The following is a 14,863-nucleotide window of genomic DNA, read 5'->3' on the forward strand; positions in this document are numbered from 1 at the left end:
GAAACATACCAGGAAGTTTTCACCTTTAAACTAAACACATGCTCACAGTTTATGGAAAGAAATATTCATTCTTACAGCCTGATCATGTGAAGTGCCGAGAACCGTTCACTTCCATTATTTTTGAAGTTAGAAGGCACACAGCACATGCAGAGTCAAGCTTCTTAATATACTGTTGGATTCAAGTGATGAAGCAGTCAGCAGAACTATGTCAGTGTTTTACTGTTGCCAAACTGTAGAAGCTAATTACTTCTAAAGGTTGTGCACAAACAGATAATAGACTAGATGATGGTCCACTTGTGTTGGCAGATAGCAATAACACTGGAGTTGCTGCACAGTTCCATGAGACCATGGGGACCAGAGCCTAGGTTCCCTGGCTGTTAGACACTAACTTCCAACAGTTGCTCCATAAAGGTTCCCTGAATAGACTCTGACACCGAAGTCACAGTCATGGAAGTTAAAAATGGGATTTAGGTGATTTCTAGAAGTCATTCTTCAGAAAGCTAGGAAGAAGAAAATGCTTCCCCTGACACTGAATGATCTCTTCTGAATACTGTAGAGATGGTATATATCCATGTGTAAAGAAGACAATTACAAAGAGAAATCTTCCACTGTTACTGCAGATTCTTCAGTTGATTGCCAGTCCTGTTTTGGTGCTATCGTTACGTTATAAAGCCAAAGCTTTAAACTTCCATGTGTGTACATCATAAAAGTGGTTGACACAGCAACTTCCTCACTCTAACATTTCAGAAAAGGAAATTATCTGATGTCCCTGTGGAAGCAGAAGAAGACTATACTAAGTTTAACAGCAACAATCTGAAAACCAAAAAGGTAAGCAAGCCTTGCATTCATGCATGTTTTGCTAAAGCATAGATTAATACCCAGCATTAGCACAGAGTGCCTATTTTCCTCCTCCAAAACACACCAGAAAAACAAATACAAAATGGCAGATGTCTGTAGTTTTATCTCATTGAACTTTTCATTCAGATTTAATTTGACTTTGATAGTCTTAATGTCCCATTCGGAACTCTTCTATACTGTAACTGTGTGACCGTATTTTATCAGTGAACATTCCAGTGAACCTCACAGGCTTTGACACGTGTTAAGGTACTCAGCTAGTGTTTGCAAAGCTTTTTGAGATCTTTAGATGAGAAATCCTATGGCTTAGTGATAGCAACTGTTACATTTCAGTTATTTGAAAAAGTAACAAAGATGGCAGCATTCACTTGAATTCCAAGGGATGCTAAGACAGGCTTTATTTTTACCTAGAAATATTGCTTGTGCATTTACTTATGTCAACTTAATGAAGTTAAATCAACACAGAGCTTGCTGATTGCCAGCTCCAACGCAAGTTTGGACGCCAATTCAAATCTGAGTCCAGTGGTGCCTGCCACTGTACTATTCCTAGGAGAGCAACAGGGATGTGAAAAGAAATAGATTCTGACTGTGTGTGCCAAGGTTGTGAGGCTTGCACTGGCTTATTCCTCTGAACACTGAAAGAAAATGAATCCTTCTCCAGTCTATTGGGAACCAAAAAGGCACTCTGTGCTGGTCTTGTGACCTTCAGACTAATGCTGACTACTCTTTAGCCCTTTGCAAAGAGAAGCAGCTGGTGACAGATGCGTTCTGTCCTTCCCCCAAAGCCCCCAGAATTTTATGTACTCGGGGCACATGCTAGTTTTGAAGTAGGAAGAGGATTGCCCCCTAAGTGAAGGTGATAAATAGTTTAAAGTATGCATGTTTACCCCCTTCCTCCATTATGTACCTATAGCTTTTGAACTGAGCATAAAGATAGAAATAAACTGAGAAGAGATAATTCATTTTAACATTAAATATGATTTACTTCTGAAATAATGAAGCACATTGATGAGAGAATCTGGGAAAGGAAAGATAGCTCTTGGACTCTGTACAGTATACTACTCTTTTTTAAATACTTTGGCAGTGGTTTTGTTTGTATAGTAACACAGACGATCATACTGTTGTTGCATATCTCCATCCTATCCATAACCTTCTAGCTGATCCCAAGTATTGTAATTGTGAAGTCCTGCAGACTGAGGAGTATCATAAAGAAAGGTCAATGCAAAGTTTTCTTAATAGGGAAAACGGCTAGAGATTTAAAACACAACATTTTAAAATGTAAGACAGAAAAGAGGTCAGCTTTATAAAATGTGGCTCATAAAATGTGTTTTAGGTGTAAAAGTCTGGGAAGTTGTCCCAGTGGCCTCGAAGTGCTTTTCAAATTTTAGTTACCTTCTTCATTCTTAGTTCTTCCAACTCTGTTCCCTTTATTTCACTGTGCATAGAGTCTTTGATAATAAATCAGTGTGAATTATTCATCATCTGTAATGCAAGGCTGTAATTCAGCCTGCTGACAGCATAATCATGAGATTGAGTCGGAGGGTACAGTATGCATCTGTTAGATTGCGTGCATTATTCCTCTTAATGTACACTCAGGGATTATCCCAAAGTAAACGTTTGAGTTAGGATACCTCATTCTGCAGAAAGGAAAGATGTTTTACCTCCTTGTCCTTGTAATTGATTCTCTGTCTTTGTCTGAGGCTAAGTAATTTGTGACAAGTATTCTTCTGTTTGAATAATCTCAAATTTGTTTTGTAAGGTTTCTCTCCTACAATTTAAAGCCTGCATAATATTATCTTTACTGCTGTATAGTAAAAAGCAATTCAACTTCTTGCTTGACTTCTGTATTTAGGATTTTGTAGCTTATACTCCCCTCCTATGGAGATGCTGCTTAACTTTTTCTGTTTATCATTTCACTAACAGGCAAACAGCAAGATGTCTGCAGCACAGAAGGCTCTTGCCAAAGTTGATAAGAGTGGAATGAAATCCATTTCCACCTTCTTCAGCTCCAAACCTAAAGCATCAAAATAAAGACTTGTTCTCGAAAAAGTTTTATACAGTGGTTATTTTTATGTTAAGCTAAAGATGTCTCCTGGGCTTTTTTGTTGGTATAGTATATGCAGGGCATGTCTATGTACATGGTGGAGTGCGTTGAAGAGATCTGTGAGTTGGTGTTGAGAGAGCTGTCACGCCTCAGCGGGGCAAGGCAGTACCATGCAGATATTCCAGCCTGGGTCAGGAAGAGAGCCTAGCTGCATTAGCATGGTCCTGTGAGCTGAGAAGCAAGATTTAGCATGGTACCATACTGAACTGCTGCTTGTTCTAGAATAAGCTCAGTCAAGGCCACCACAGAGTTTTCTCCATTGCACTCCATTCTGGGCTGGAGACATGCCCTCCTTTGAGTTTTTAAGGAGAGTTTTTTTCATTCATAAGGTGCATTATTTTTTGAGACTTTCTGGAGATTTTTACACAGTGTAACAGCAGAGTAGGATGGTGTTGTTAGATTTTTATGTTGACTCAAGTCTAAGTGCTGATGTAAGCATTGCCAATCGTGGAAATTTATTGAGGCAAAGATAGTGTCTATATTGGGATTTGGGTTGTTTTGAATATACTAGAAACAAATTGCAATAAATGTCAATGTGCATGTAATGCAATAAAGTGCTTTGTGTAACAATATTGTGCGTGTTGTTTTTGCTGTATGCTTCAAGAATTAGGTTAGGTTTCAGGACAGCGTTGTGTTTGCTGTATGCTTCAAGAGTTAGGTTAGTCTTCAGGACATTTCTTAAGGGGTTTTGGTATTTTCCTGTGTATAAATTTTAATCCTTAAAGAATTACAGCATCACTTTGGGCTTCCACGATAAATCTCTTAACACATAGCAATATGGGGTATTTTTATGTTGAGTTCCAAGGTCAATAGGTCCTTACAAAAATAATTAGGGAAAGATTTATTTAAAGGTAAAACTGGGGTTTTAAAAGAAGCCTATCTCGAGCTGGATTCAAAAGCTTAAGTGTGAGTGTCTTTGATAAGGTTTAGTTTTATGAAGCTTTGCACAAGGTAGGACTGTTACTTAAAAAGCACTACTCACTCTTGGGTGTGTTCTTTCCTCATTACAGAGTATTCCTATATATTCAGAGTGGTAGCTGTCTGCTGTGTTGCAACTTCCCTGATTCACAGAATTGAAAAAGAGATGGCGTCACTGGGATCATTTGTATAGGTCTAGCCAGTTCTGCACAACACTCGTCGTTTCATCCACCAGTAGTTGCACTGAGTCATTTCATTACTGTGGATCAACTACAAAGTGTGTTTTAGAAAGGCACTCTTAAGATAATGTCATTCTTTGCTACTTCAGCTCAGTAGAGAACCTGCCTGTATCCCTTGATAATTGGGAGTTTCAGAGAAACCAGGGGTTTCTTCATTTTTGCCATTTTTCCACTTCAGACTTGCTTGCTGTCATTTACGACCCTTGGATTACAGTGGTGTCTGTTGGGTTAAAGAGCTCTGTGGCATTCTCTTCCAACCAGAAAACACTGAGAAGCCTTGCTATGGTGTGTGCAGTTTTGCAATTGTTATTGGGGTTTGTATGCCTTTCAGACCAGTGGGGTTTTTTTGAAGTTTCAGACATAGTTTGTAAATGGGGAAATCAGTATGGTTGGAATTCCAGATGGAGGAGAATAATTTGGAAATCTATGGAATTACTATCTGATTACAGAGGGATTTATTTAACAAATGTGGATAGCGTCCCAATAGCGTACAGTGTTCCCAGTTTTAAAAATGTTTGTCTGAAGTGGATTATCTAGACCCAAAATGAAGCTCCTTAGAAGAAAATCCTTCTCAGGCATTCTGAGGAATCACTACGTCTTCCTTATCTCTGAAAATCAACCCATAGTATTAGTGGCTTGAATGTAGGCTGAGAAGTGTGATTCAGATGCAGAGACTTCATTGATTTTTCATTTAGATCATTCTCCCCAGTCATTTGGTGCTTTAATAAAATTCCAGGCATGAATGTCAACTTTTTGAAACAATATAGGGGGGTGGAGAGCAGTAGGGGACACAAAAACCCCAGGAATTGCAACGTGGAGCCATAGAGAAATTCCTGTTGTACCATACTGCCTTGTTGCTCAGCTGTCTTTAGCAGAATTTCACCAGCCCTATCAGTAAAGTTTCCTTTTCTGATATTAACTATCAGACAAGTTTAAAATTTAATAGTAGGTGTCATCGTCTGTGACAATTTCTATGTGTGCCACTTTTAGATTTGCCATCTTGCTTTTTTCTCACCTTACTTGCCTCAGCTGTAACTGAAGATCAGCCCTGTAGCAGCACATATTGGTTTATCCCATGGGTCTTTGCTACGATTGGAAAGAACTAGCATTTGGTGAGCCCAGAATGAGCAATCGCAGTCATGAACTGTAAGGGTTCGATTTTGAAAAACATTCAGCCTAGCCCAGCAGTTTATCTGACAGTCAAAGAAACCCCCCGACTTCAGATCAGTAGGAGAAGGGGTGCACCAGTGATGACAACTTTTGAAAACCACCACTCGCAAGTGCAGGATAATGTTAGGGGGAAAAAAAAAAAATAACAGGCACATGCTGACAACATTAATGGTGTTTTATGCAGTAAGTAACATCCTGGGCAGTATTTTGGTAAATGAGAGGAAAGGAGTTGTGTTTCTATTAATGGAAAGCTAATTCCAAGCACTAGAAGATGTTGAGACAGCAGACAAGCATGGGATGGATGCTTGAGTGGAAAACCAAGAATGGGAGAGAGTTACATCAGAAACAGGAACTGTGAGGTAGACAGATGGTAGAAGCTCTTCTAGATATTTAAATCTGCTAGGTTTAGGGGTTTGGTTTCTAGTAGTTCAAAAGTTTTGTGAAATAAAGTTTGGAAATGCGTCTTTTCATTGACTGAACAGTTCAAGAACCTTTCTTCTAAGAAAAAAGTCCCAGTTTCTCTGGTCAGAATTCAAGACAGAAGAAGGTAATTCTGATAGAAATGGGAGGCCTTTGTGCTGACTTCAGATCTGGGGTACCAATTTGTGTTTTTTCTTTCTCTGTACATGACTTTTACATCTGCCCATGCACTCAAGGACCAAGTCTAGAGTTCTTCCTCTGTGCATAGATGCGTTGAGCTTTAGTGTGTCACATCTCGACTTCAGCTGTCAGCTATGCCGTAACTTACAACAATAGTAATTTTATTAGTGACTGTGCTTTTGGTTGAGCAGGAATTTGTGCATGACAAAAAAAAATAAGCCATTTCCAAAAGCCATTAGAGCTTTCACATGAAAACAAAAACTCTTTTCCCTTTAGGAAAGAATGAAATACATTTAGTAACTTTGAAACTTCCTCAACATGTAGCTGTAAGAAGTTATGAAGAGCATATGGTGCCAAATACATAAAGCAATATTTCCTACCACAATGAGGATTTAAATATAGTTACTCTGCCTGGCCAGCAGTAGCAGTAGGTCATTATGAAGTGCTGCTTTGCTATTTCTTCCTTGGTTAGTTTAGTCTGAAACAATATGCCAGCACCACTACAGAAATGTGGTCTGTCTTTATTTCTTTTTCTGGATTAACATGCCATCTCTCCATGTTCATGTAAATATCTGATGAGTTGTGATGCTTTTATAGTTGTTGTTTTGGGAATAAGCAACTCTTACGTTTCTACTTTTTTAAATTTCACATTGCAAGTGGATTGACATCAGTGGGCATGGAAAAAATATGGAAATACCAGCACTGACTTAGGGACATGTAAGGGTTGAACTTGCACATCATTTTCAGTCTTAAGTAATAAACTTAGTTCTATTTGTAGAAGTGACAACTGGTTATTTGAATATTTTCAGTGGAAAAGGCGGCATAGTTGGCAGAATTTGCCTTCAGATCTGAAATTTAGAAGAGTTCAGTGATGCTTGTTTTCAGGTGTTCAGTTGCATCTGACGATGTTTTTTAGAGGGAAACTAAATGCATGGATGCTTATTTGAATAGATTAATGTTTATGACTAGGGTTTTCTCTTTCCTTTTTAGATGCCTGCGCAAAGACATGCAAAGAAGAAATGAAAGGAGCATAAGGAGACTCGCTAATAATATTTTAACTTGCCATAATCTCAAAGCAGCTTTTAAAGGCTTTTTTTACACACTTTCTGAAAATAAATGCTTGAAGTTAGACATGCCCTGTTCCAAGAAAAAGTAAATCTCAGCAGATTAACATTGTTAAATATGCGGTGTGTTAAACATACACTGCTTCAAATTTTATAGCTTATACACTATTGGTCTATCGGGCCCTTCCAGGAAAGCACTTACGAGCATGCCTAATGTTAAGCACATGAGCAGTGATCTTAAATTCAGCAGCATTGTTCGTGTGGGTAAGTGCTTTGCTGGATCAGCGCCTAAAGTCCTGTTAGGTGCTGAGCATCCTGATCTATATCCAGCAAAGCACTTACGTCCATGCTTATCTTGAAGTGGAAGAGCCAGTCTAGCTAACATTTGTGCATTAGCGTTCACCATAAAATCTCTCTTGGCACAATGACTCACGTGCTTAAAATTAAGCACCTGCCTGAGTATTTTGAAAGGTCAGACTAACAACATCCTTGAGCAAGTCTTAAATAATTACTTGATTTTGTATGAATTTTCTTTTTTTTTGTACGAATTTTTTAACAGGTTGTATGATTTTAGTGGCCGTAATTACAAGTTTTAGAAGCTGCAAAGCAAAATATGTTGGATGCAATTTTCTTCTTTCTTTTCCAACATCTAGCCAAATTCAGCAACATGGCCTTTTTGAACTAGAAGTGCAATGTTCAGACATAGAATCATCCAAAATGAAAAAAAGTTAACTATATTTTTTTAGGACATTTACATTTTTTGAAATCATTTCACTGAGTTTGTTTTACATGGTTTTGTCCAACCCTGACCTATCATCCGGAAGACGTCACCTAGTTCAGGTTGTGTGGACAGTCTGACTCTTCAAATGCGAAAGCTTGAGGTAGGACGTGTGTTCAGAAGGGCAGATGGAGAAGCTGTATTTTTATTTTACTACTTTTGTTCAAGGGATTGAAACCTTAAAAACATGTATAAAATAGCATGTACATTTTGTGTTGAGACCTAAACCAAAACCTTTGTAATACCCCAGGTAAAAAAAAAAAAGACCTAATTACTTATGATTTTTTTTACTCATGTAAGAAGTGCTTTCTGTGGAGTGAACTTCAACCAAAATGTCAACCTGAGTCTACATAAAACATACAGAAAATGGATGCTAATGAGATCATTAAGTGATGCGTGTCGGATGCAGTCTGTTGTTTTTAACTTAAATACCTGTTTATCAAACTACTATTAATATCTAAATCTTTGCTACAAAACTTTTTAAAAGTAATAATTGACAGGATTTTTAACATAATGAATGTGTACCTCTGTAAATTTTAACTGTGACCCCAGTTCACAGACACCAACAGCAAATGCCTAAACGTTCTGTAAAGCTTGAATATATTTGAAGCATTCTAGATAAGAACTAAAAAAAGATTTTGCTTCTACTCTGGCAAATTCTGCCTAACTTCAAGTCAAATGAGAGCTGCAAGAAGAGTTTATTAGGACATTGCTGAAAAAATAAATTACAAGACAAAGAGGCAATAGCTTATTCAACTTTCTTTTCAACTGATTCTGATCAACTCTGTTTCAGAATAGGAAAAACCTGAACTGTTAACCATCTAGAAATCATATATGAAAGGAAATGTAATCTGAAATTTGCACTGAATTCTTTTTGTTACTTTTACACTTGTCTGGTTAAGCAATGTGCACTGTCCCTTTTCAAGGAGAAAATATTTATTTTAACATAGTTTTCTAGACAGTACTGCAAGAATATTATATGGGTCCAAGATGAAATTTCTGGTTTTCTAGCTTACATTTTAAAAAAGCTTGATGTATGAATAAGATTATATATTTCAAAGTGTCATTCCATTTTTTGTAAGATTTTATTTTTAATTTGTGTACAAGAAAGAAATAAATATCTTTGGCATAATTTGTTGATTATTACTTCATTAATTTCACAGAGAAATGCAAAGAAAAATGCAGTTGGACTACTAATTCTGTTAGCCTTCACAAGGTAGTCAGTAATTCTTAGACTGAGTCGAAGGAAATAATGAATCCTGAGATAGATACGACTCTAAAAGTTCATTAAGACAGCCTCAGTGAAGCAGCGAGGCTAATCCTTGAGGATCTTACCGTACAGATGTTCTAGTGAAAACCCATTTCTGTGTACATATAGTTGTTGGCGTAAGTACTCTGGGTATTTTGATTTTCATGAACATGGTGGTGAATCTCTGAGCAATAGTAGGAGGAGAGTGGAGGTGAAGATAATGATGTGATATTCATGTCTTCTCTTACATATTTTGTGTTCTTTACCATCACGTATGTAGTATATAGGTACTCCATCACAGACTTACACAGAACTGATAGACAATTCTTTTACATGTTTTTTTGTAGCAGACAGTTAATCAAACACAAGGGAAAAGCTGTTCCTCTGCCAAAACATTATCCTCGTAGCACCAGGATGCCATGCTAAGTGCTGACATGAGGCTTCAAGGCTGTTAGGAGCTTTATTGCCATTTCATTTGTAAAATCCAGAGAACAAGGGGCAAAGCAAAGGTGGCGTTTCTTTTATTTGGCAGTCAAGTTGGTTTATTGGTATTAATGGCAACCAAGCAAGAAAAGCAGTAAGATTTGTACTGTTTCATAAACCCATCACTCACCAGCGCTTATCTGTAGGAACAGAATTACCAGTGCTAAGGACGAAGCACTAAGGCAGCTTCTGTTGAAATATGAAATAGCATTTACACTGCTTTGCTCAATAAAGTCAATTCGCAAAGTAACACAAAGACTAAAGAAAATGGCACATTGCTTTACGTCTTTGAAGAACTGCCATAGCTCAAGTGTCTAAGCTTAGCTCTCTGGTACCCTCTGTGTGCACGGCTGTTAGGTCTCTTAGGGTCTGTCACATTGCAAGTTGCCCTAATTTTTCCAAAGCTCCCTTTTAAAATGCGTTTGGGACCCTGAGATAGTTGCAAAGCAAGCAATGTTACCACAGGTAAAACAACGCCCCAGTGAGGCTCATCAATTTTTAAAAGGGGAAGCTAATAGAAAAGTGAAAAGCTGTGCTTTAAACTCTGGCTTCTCATTTGGGCTAATGTTCGTTGTTGCATTCACCCTTTGCCTTTTCATTCTGAGGGCCTGATTCTTTCTCAAAAGATGGTTTTCAAAAGATGCTGACTTGGTACAGCCCTACCTCCCCTTGACTTCAGGCCAGCTAAGGAAACTGTTTCAGAACAGGCACCCGCATTCATGAAGACGGCCAAAATCAAAGCTTTCTGCAGCCCTACGGATGAGTGAAGCCGGTCCTGGTTGTGAATGGAACCACCAGCCGCTTCCTCTTGAATTCGCTGTGCAGCTGGCATTGCTAGAGGTTCTTCATAAACAGCTCAAACTTGATTTAGTAGGAGTGAAAGTAAAAGAGTAGCAGATACACTTTCTGATCTCGTAGCCAGTCCTGCAGCGGAGGAACGGAGCAGGATGGTTACAGAGGTTGGTAGCCAGGGATAACAGAAGCTTCCTTGAAGGAAGTCATTAAAGAGTCATCCCACCTCATTTTAACCACCTGAGAGTTGGGTCTCTACGCAGCTTCTCTGTTATTAACGGAGAGCATCCTAAAAAGGTGACTTTTGTATTCCAGGAAGAATTGTGTGTGTGTGTGTGTGTGTGTGTACACACCACCACTTGTAGACAGCTGTCTTCAGCATGACCGTAGCACTTTCAAGAATTGGAGGCAGTCCTGTGTTTGAGGAATTGAATTTAGCCTCCAGGCTAGACAGGATAGGTCAGGCTCCCAAGACCTCTTTAGCTTTCCAATAAGTATTGTTTCTCTCTTCTCTCTCCTCGTTTTATAAATACATAATAAACTTAATTTTTAACCTGTTCTGCTGGGAGGGGAAACCTCCCCTCTCCACCCTACAGATTATATTCTGCAGTGTTGCCATATCATTTTCCTTTACAGCCCACTAAAACAATCATTGAAATTTTGCCCTATTACTCCCCCCCCTCCCCGCCCCCCCCCCATAAATCACTTTTCTATATTTGAGAGGGCAAAATTTGTTTGCAATAATTTTGCAGCCCGCTCTCCGGTGCCTAAAACATTCCCGTCAGCCCACAAAGAAGCACTGAGGAGTTGGACTAGACTACCTGCTTTATCTGCAAGCAATGAAGGTAGGTAAGTTGATCTGGGCCTCTCCCCCGCCTTTCCAGATGTACTCTTGTGACTGATTTTAAGGAGGTTTAGCCCCCTAATTTCCAGTTATTGTTTCTCAGCTGTTAACTGCCCCCTGCCCCTTTGGCTGCGATGCTGTGACTTATTGCGCGAGGCACATTCAGCCTTCCACTGTGAATTAGAACAGCAACCAACAGCCAGAGGGTCGTAACTGTTTAAGCTGTTAAGGCTCAGCTGAAAGGGTATATCCAAGTGTACTTCAGCTCTCTGTCCCTCAATCTATAAACTGTGAATTATGTCTCCCTACCTCATCACAGTAAGTTGTGACAGTTACTAGCTCACAGGATTACACTTTAAGTAAAAATACATTTAAAACTGAATCCGGTGAACTCAGCCTGAACTTCTTTGAATTCCCATATGCTTACCACAAGCAGGAATACCTCTTTGGAGACCAGAGCTACACGGAGACTCTGATCCGCTCCGAAGTCAGGAAAAGCAACGTGAGACGACCGCTCGGTTCGTAACACCGTGTGAGGCAGACAACCTGCTGCAGAGTAACCGGGCCCTGACCCAGGCTCCCAAAGCCTGGTGGAGGGAAGATTTTCAGGTCATCAGTTGTTGGTTTAGGCTGGGCTCTACGGAAGAGAAGCTTTGTGGAAGACGTAATGCTGCCATTTGTTCCCACAGACAAAAGCCCCTACAGTTTTTGTGCTGCTTTGGTATGATTTTGCCCTTAGTAAGCACAAATTGTAACTTCTGGCTTTCTGGAGTCTGGTTATACCATAAGCCTAGCAAAAAAAAACCAAGTTCATGAGATTTTAGCAGGATAGTTGCTCCCAGGATAACTTATTGAATGACAGGGTATTTGAGCAACTTGCAAGATCTGTGAAGACAAGGAGAGATTCCCCATGCACGCTCCTCCCAGGCAGGACAGGATTTTAACCTTTGCAAGTGCTCCACAGCCAGCACAGCCATAAGCATGTGCTCTGCTCCAGCTCTAAGCAGATGGAACGGCGGCAGAACTGGAGTGAGACTGAAATGAGGAAATAAGTTTGAAGGTAGTGGGGAAATCTAGCAGAGACAGGGGCATGATCATCCCGCTCTGCTCAGCGTTTGTCAGGCTGCACCTGGAGAACTGTGTCCAGTTCTGGTCCCCACAATTCAAGAAAGATGTGGACAGACTGGAGAGGGTCCAGAGGAGGGCCACGAAGATGATCGAAGGGCTGGAGAACCTGCCCCATGAGGAACTGAAAGAGTTAGGTCTTTTCTCCCTGGAGAAGAGAAGGCTCAGGCAGGACCTCATCACAGTATTCCAGTAGTTAAAGGGCAGCTATGAAGAGAAATGAGGCTCTCTTAAGTCACATGGAGAAGACAAGGGGCAACAGGTATAAATTGCACTGGGAGAGGTTTTATCTTGATGTAAGAAATAAATGTTTTACAGTAGGAACAACCATTCACTGGAACAGCCTCTCCAGGGATGTGGTAGAGTCCCCATCGCTGGAGGTTTCCAAGACGCGACTGGAGAGGGTGCTAGAAAATCTCATCTAGGCTCCCCTTCCCACAAAAGGCTGAACCAGAAGATCTTTCGAGGTCCCTTCCAACCTGGGCTGTTCTATAATTCTATGAAACCTGTAACGGATGTGCTGCCACAGAACTGCAGTGAGTGTGCTACGTCCCTTTCTCCCAGCCAGTCAGTAAGAGAGCGCAGCTTTGGCAGAGAGGAGACTTTCAGGGAGGATTGTCTGCTGTGTTTTTTGTTTCCAAGGCAAATTGTCCCTGTGTGCATGTGCCGGGCTTGAACAGACCAACATTTTCCTTCCAGGGTTGCTGCTTGGTGACCAGCAGCATGGGCCAAGTGATCTCCTACAGGGATCAGAGTATTTTTTTTTTTTGCAGGAAGTTATGGGGGAAAAAAGACTCAAGATAGGAAGGGCAGAGAGGAAACAGAGAGCTTGGACAGCACAGGGGAGCAAAGAGGACCGCGGTTCAGCACTTTTCCATCCTCTCATTTTGTCTGGGAGTTGTGCAGTAAACGTTCTTTACTTGTGCCAGTAGTATGTGAAAACCACTAGGTAGCAGGCAACTACTAAAAAGCAGTAACTCATTAGAATGGACATGCTACTCCACAGCAAGAAGAAAATGTTACTGGACCTTTTTAAGAGAAAACCACCACAGAAATGAGTTTGCCAGTAGCACTTACAAGGATCAGAGGGATTCTGGGTCCAGAGTTTTCCAGGGCCTTTTTCAGCAGTTCTTTATAGAAGACTGTTTATTTTTACAGTGTACAAAAAAGTCCTGCTTGGCTTTGAAGACCACTGAGAGATGAGGTATCTGTCCCAGAGGACTTGCAGAATAACTACAAACAGTGACATTCTCAGATGTCCTCATACTTGTGTCCACGCGTTCTACTCTATGTGCACATGAGTATTTTTAACTCTGCCGAAGTGTAACCACACAAGCCCTATTGAACAGAATGGAAGTTGTGTAGCTAAATTCTGGCCTAGGGTTTGAAAGCATTGAGTTTAAATGAGCAGTACCTATTAACATACTTAAATTTATAGGTTGGCAGAGCCTAAGCCATTATACTCACAACACCTGGTCTCCATGAGTCAAGGGAAGGGCTTGGGGAGGAACAGATAGCTCCGGTGGGTCAACACCCAGTTGCACACCTGGTGTCAATTGGGCATTTACGACCATAGGACCCACTCTGAGGATTGAGCCTGCTAGGGAGAGATGGGATCCACCTGACAAAGCGGAGGAAAAGCACCTTTTGACCAACCTGGTAAGGAGAGCTGAACTAGGAAAGACAAGGGAGGGAGGTGACCCTCTTAAGTGAGGTAGCAGCGTACAAGGTCAAAAACAGGCTGCAGTGTGTTGTATATGACCTCATAAATATAAAGCAGGGCAAAGGGATGCTTGCCTCAAGTATAATTACACAAATGCAGTCAGTCTGGGAAACAAGCAGGAGGAACTAGAGCTCTGCGTGCAGCCACACCACCGATGGCGTAACAGACGTAGCGGGACAGTTTGCCCAAGTGGAGAGTTGTGACGGACTGACACAAGCTCAGGGAAGATGAAGAGAGGGACTATTGTCTACGTGAAGGAGCAGTCTGGATGTATGGAGCTCCTCTACAGGACCAACAACAGTCTGCTTGCTTGAGAGCTTGTGGGATGGGACCAGAAGAGAAGAGAGTGAGTGTGACATCGTGGTGGGAGTGTGTCACAGACCAAGGTGAGGAAGCATATGAACTCTTTAAACACAGACCCTGGTTCTCCCAGGGGACTTTAACCTACCTAACATCTGTTGGAAGGGCAACTCAGCTGGACACAAGCAGTCAAGAATATTTCTGGATGGTGTCAGAGATAGTTCCTTCGCTCAGGTAACTGGACGCACCAACCAGGAGTGATGCATAGCTGGATCTGCCACTCTGACAAGGAAGAACTGGCTGGGGATGTGATAATGGCAGCCTTAGCTATAATGCCTATGAAATAGTGGAATTTAAGATCCTGATGGGAATAAGGAAGGAGAACAGCAGAATGCAGACCCTGGACTTCAGGTGAGCAGAGTTCAGCTTAGTCAGGGCACTGGTAGGTGAGATCCCATGGGGGCTGCCCTGGAGGGAAAAGGACCTCATGAAAGCTGACATATGTCTGTAAGGGCAGTATCCTCCAAGCACAGGAAGAGGTCACCCCAAAACTCATGAAAACAAGTAGTCCAGGAGACCAGCATGGTAAAGCAGAGGACTCGTGGTAGAGCTCCAGTGC

The 14,863-nt window shown here is 40.9% G+C and overlaps 1 protein-coding gene across 3 annotated transcripts in view; it reads left to right on the forward strand.

Annotated features, from left to right (window-relative positions):
- RNASEH2B (ribonuclease H2 subunit B) overlaps positions 1-8,860 on the forward strand; it is a 44,586-nt gene extending 35,726 nt beyond the window's left edge. For all 3 annotated transcript variants that reach the window (XM_049815757.1, XM_049815758.1, XM_049815759.1), the window contains 3 exons: positions 748-828; positions 2,779-4,154; positions 6,877-8,860. In XM_049815757.1, coding sequence (XP_049671714.1) covers positions 748-828; positions 2,779-2,886 — 189 coding nt within the window. In that variant the 3' untranslated portion in view covers positions 2,887-4,154; positions 6,877-8,860. The remainder of the gene's footprint in view (positions 1-747; positions 829-2,778; positions 4,155-6,876) is intronic.
- The last annotated feature ends 6,003 nt before the right edge of the window (positions 8,861-14,863 follow it).

The sequence above is a fragment of the Accipiter gentilis genome, chromosome 13 (assembly GCF_929443795.1).
Source record: "Accipiter gentilis chromosome 13, bAccGen1.1, whole genome shotgun sequence".
Taxonomy (NCBI): Eukaryota; Metazoa; Chordata; class Aves; order Accipitriformes; family Accipitridae; genus Astur; species Astur gentilis.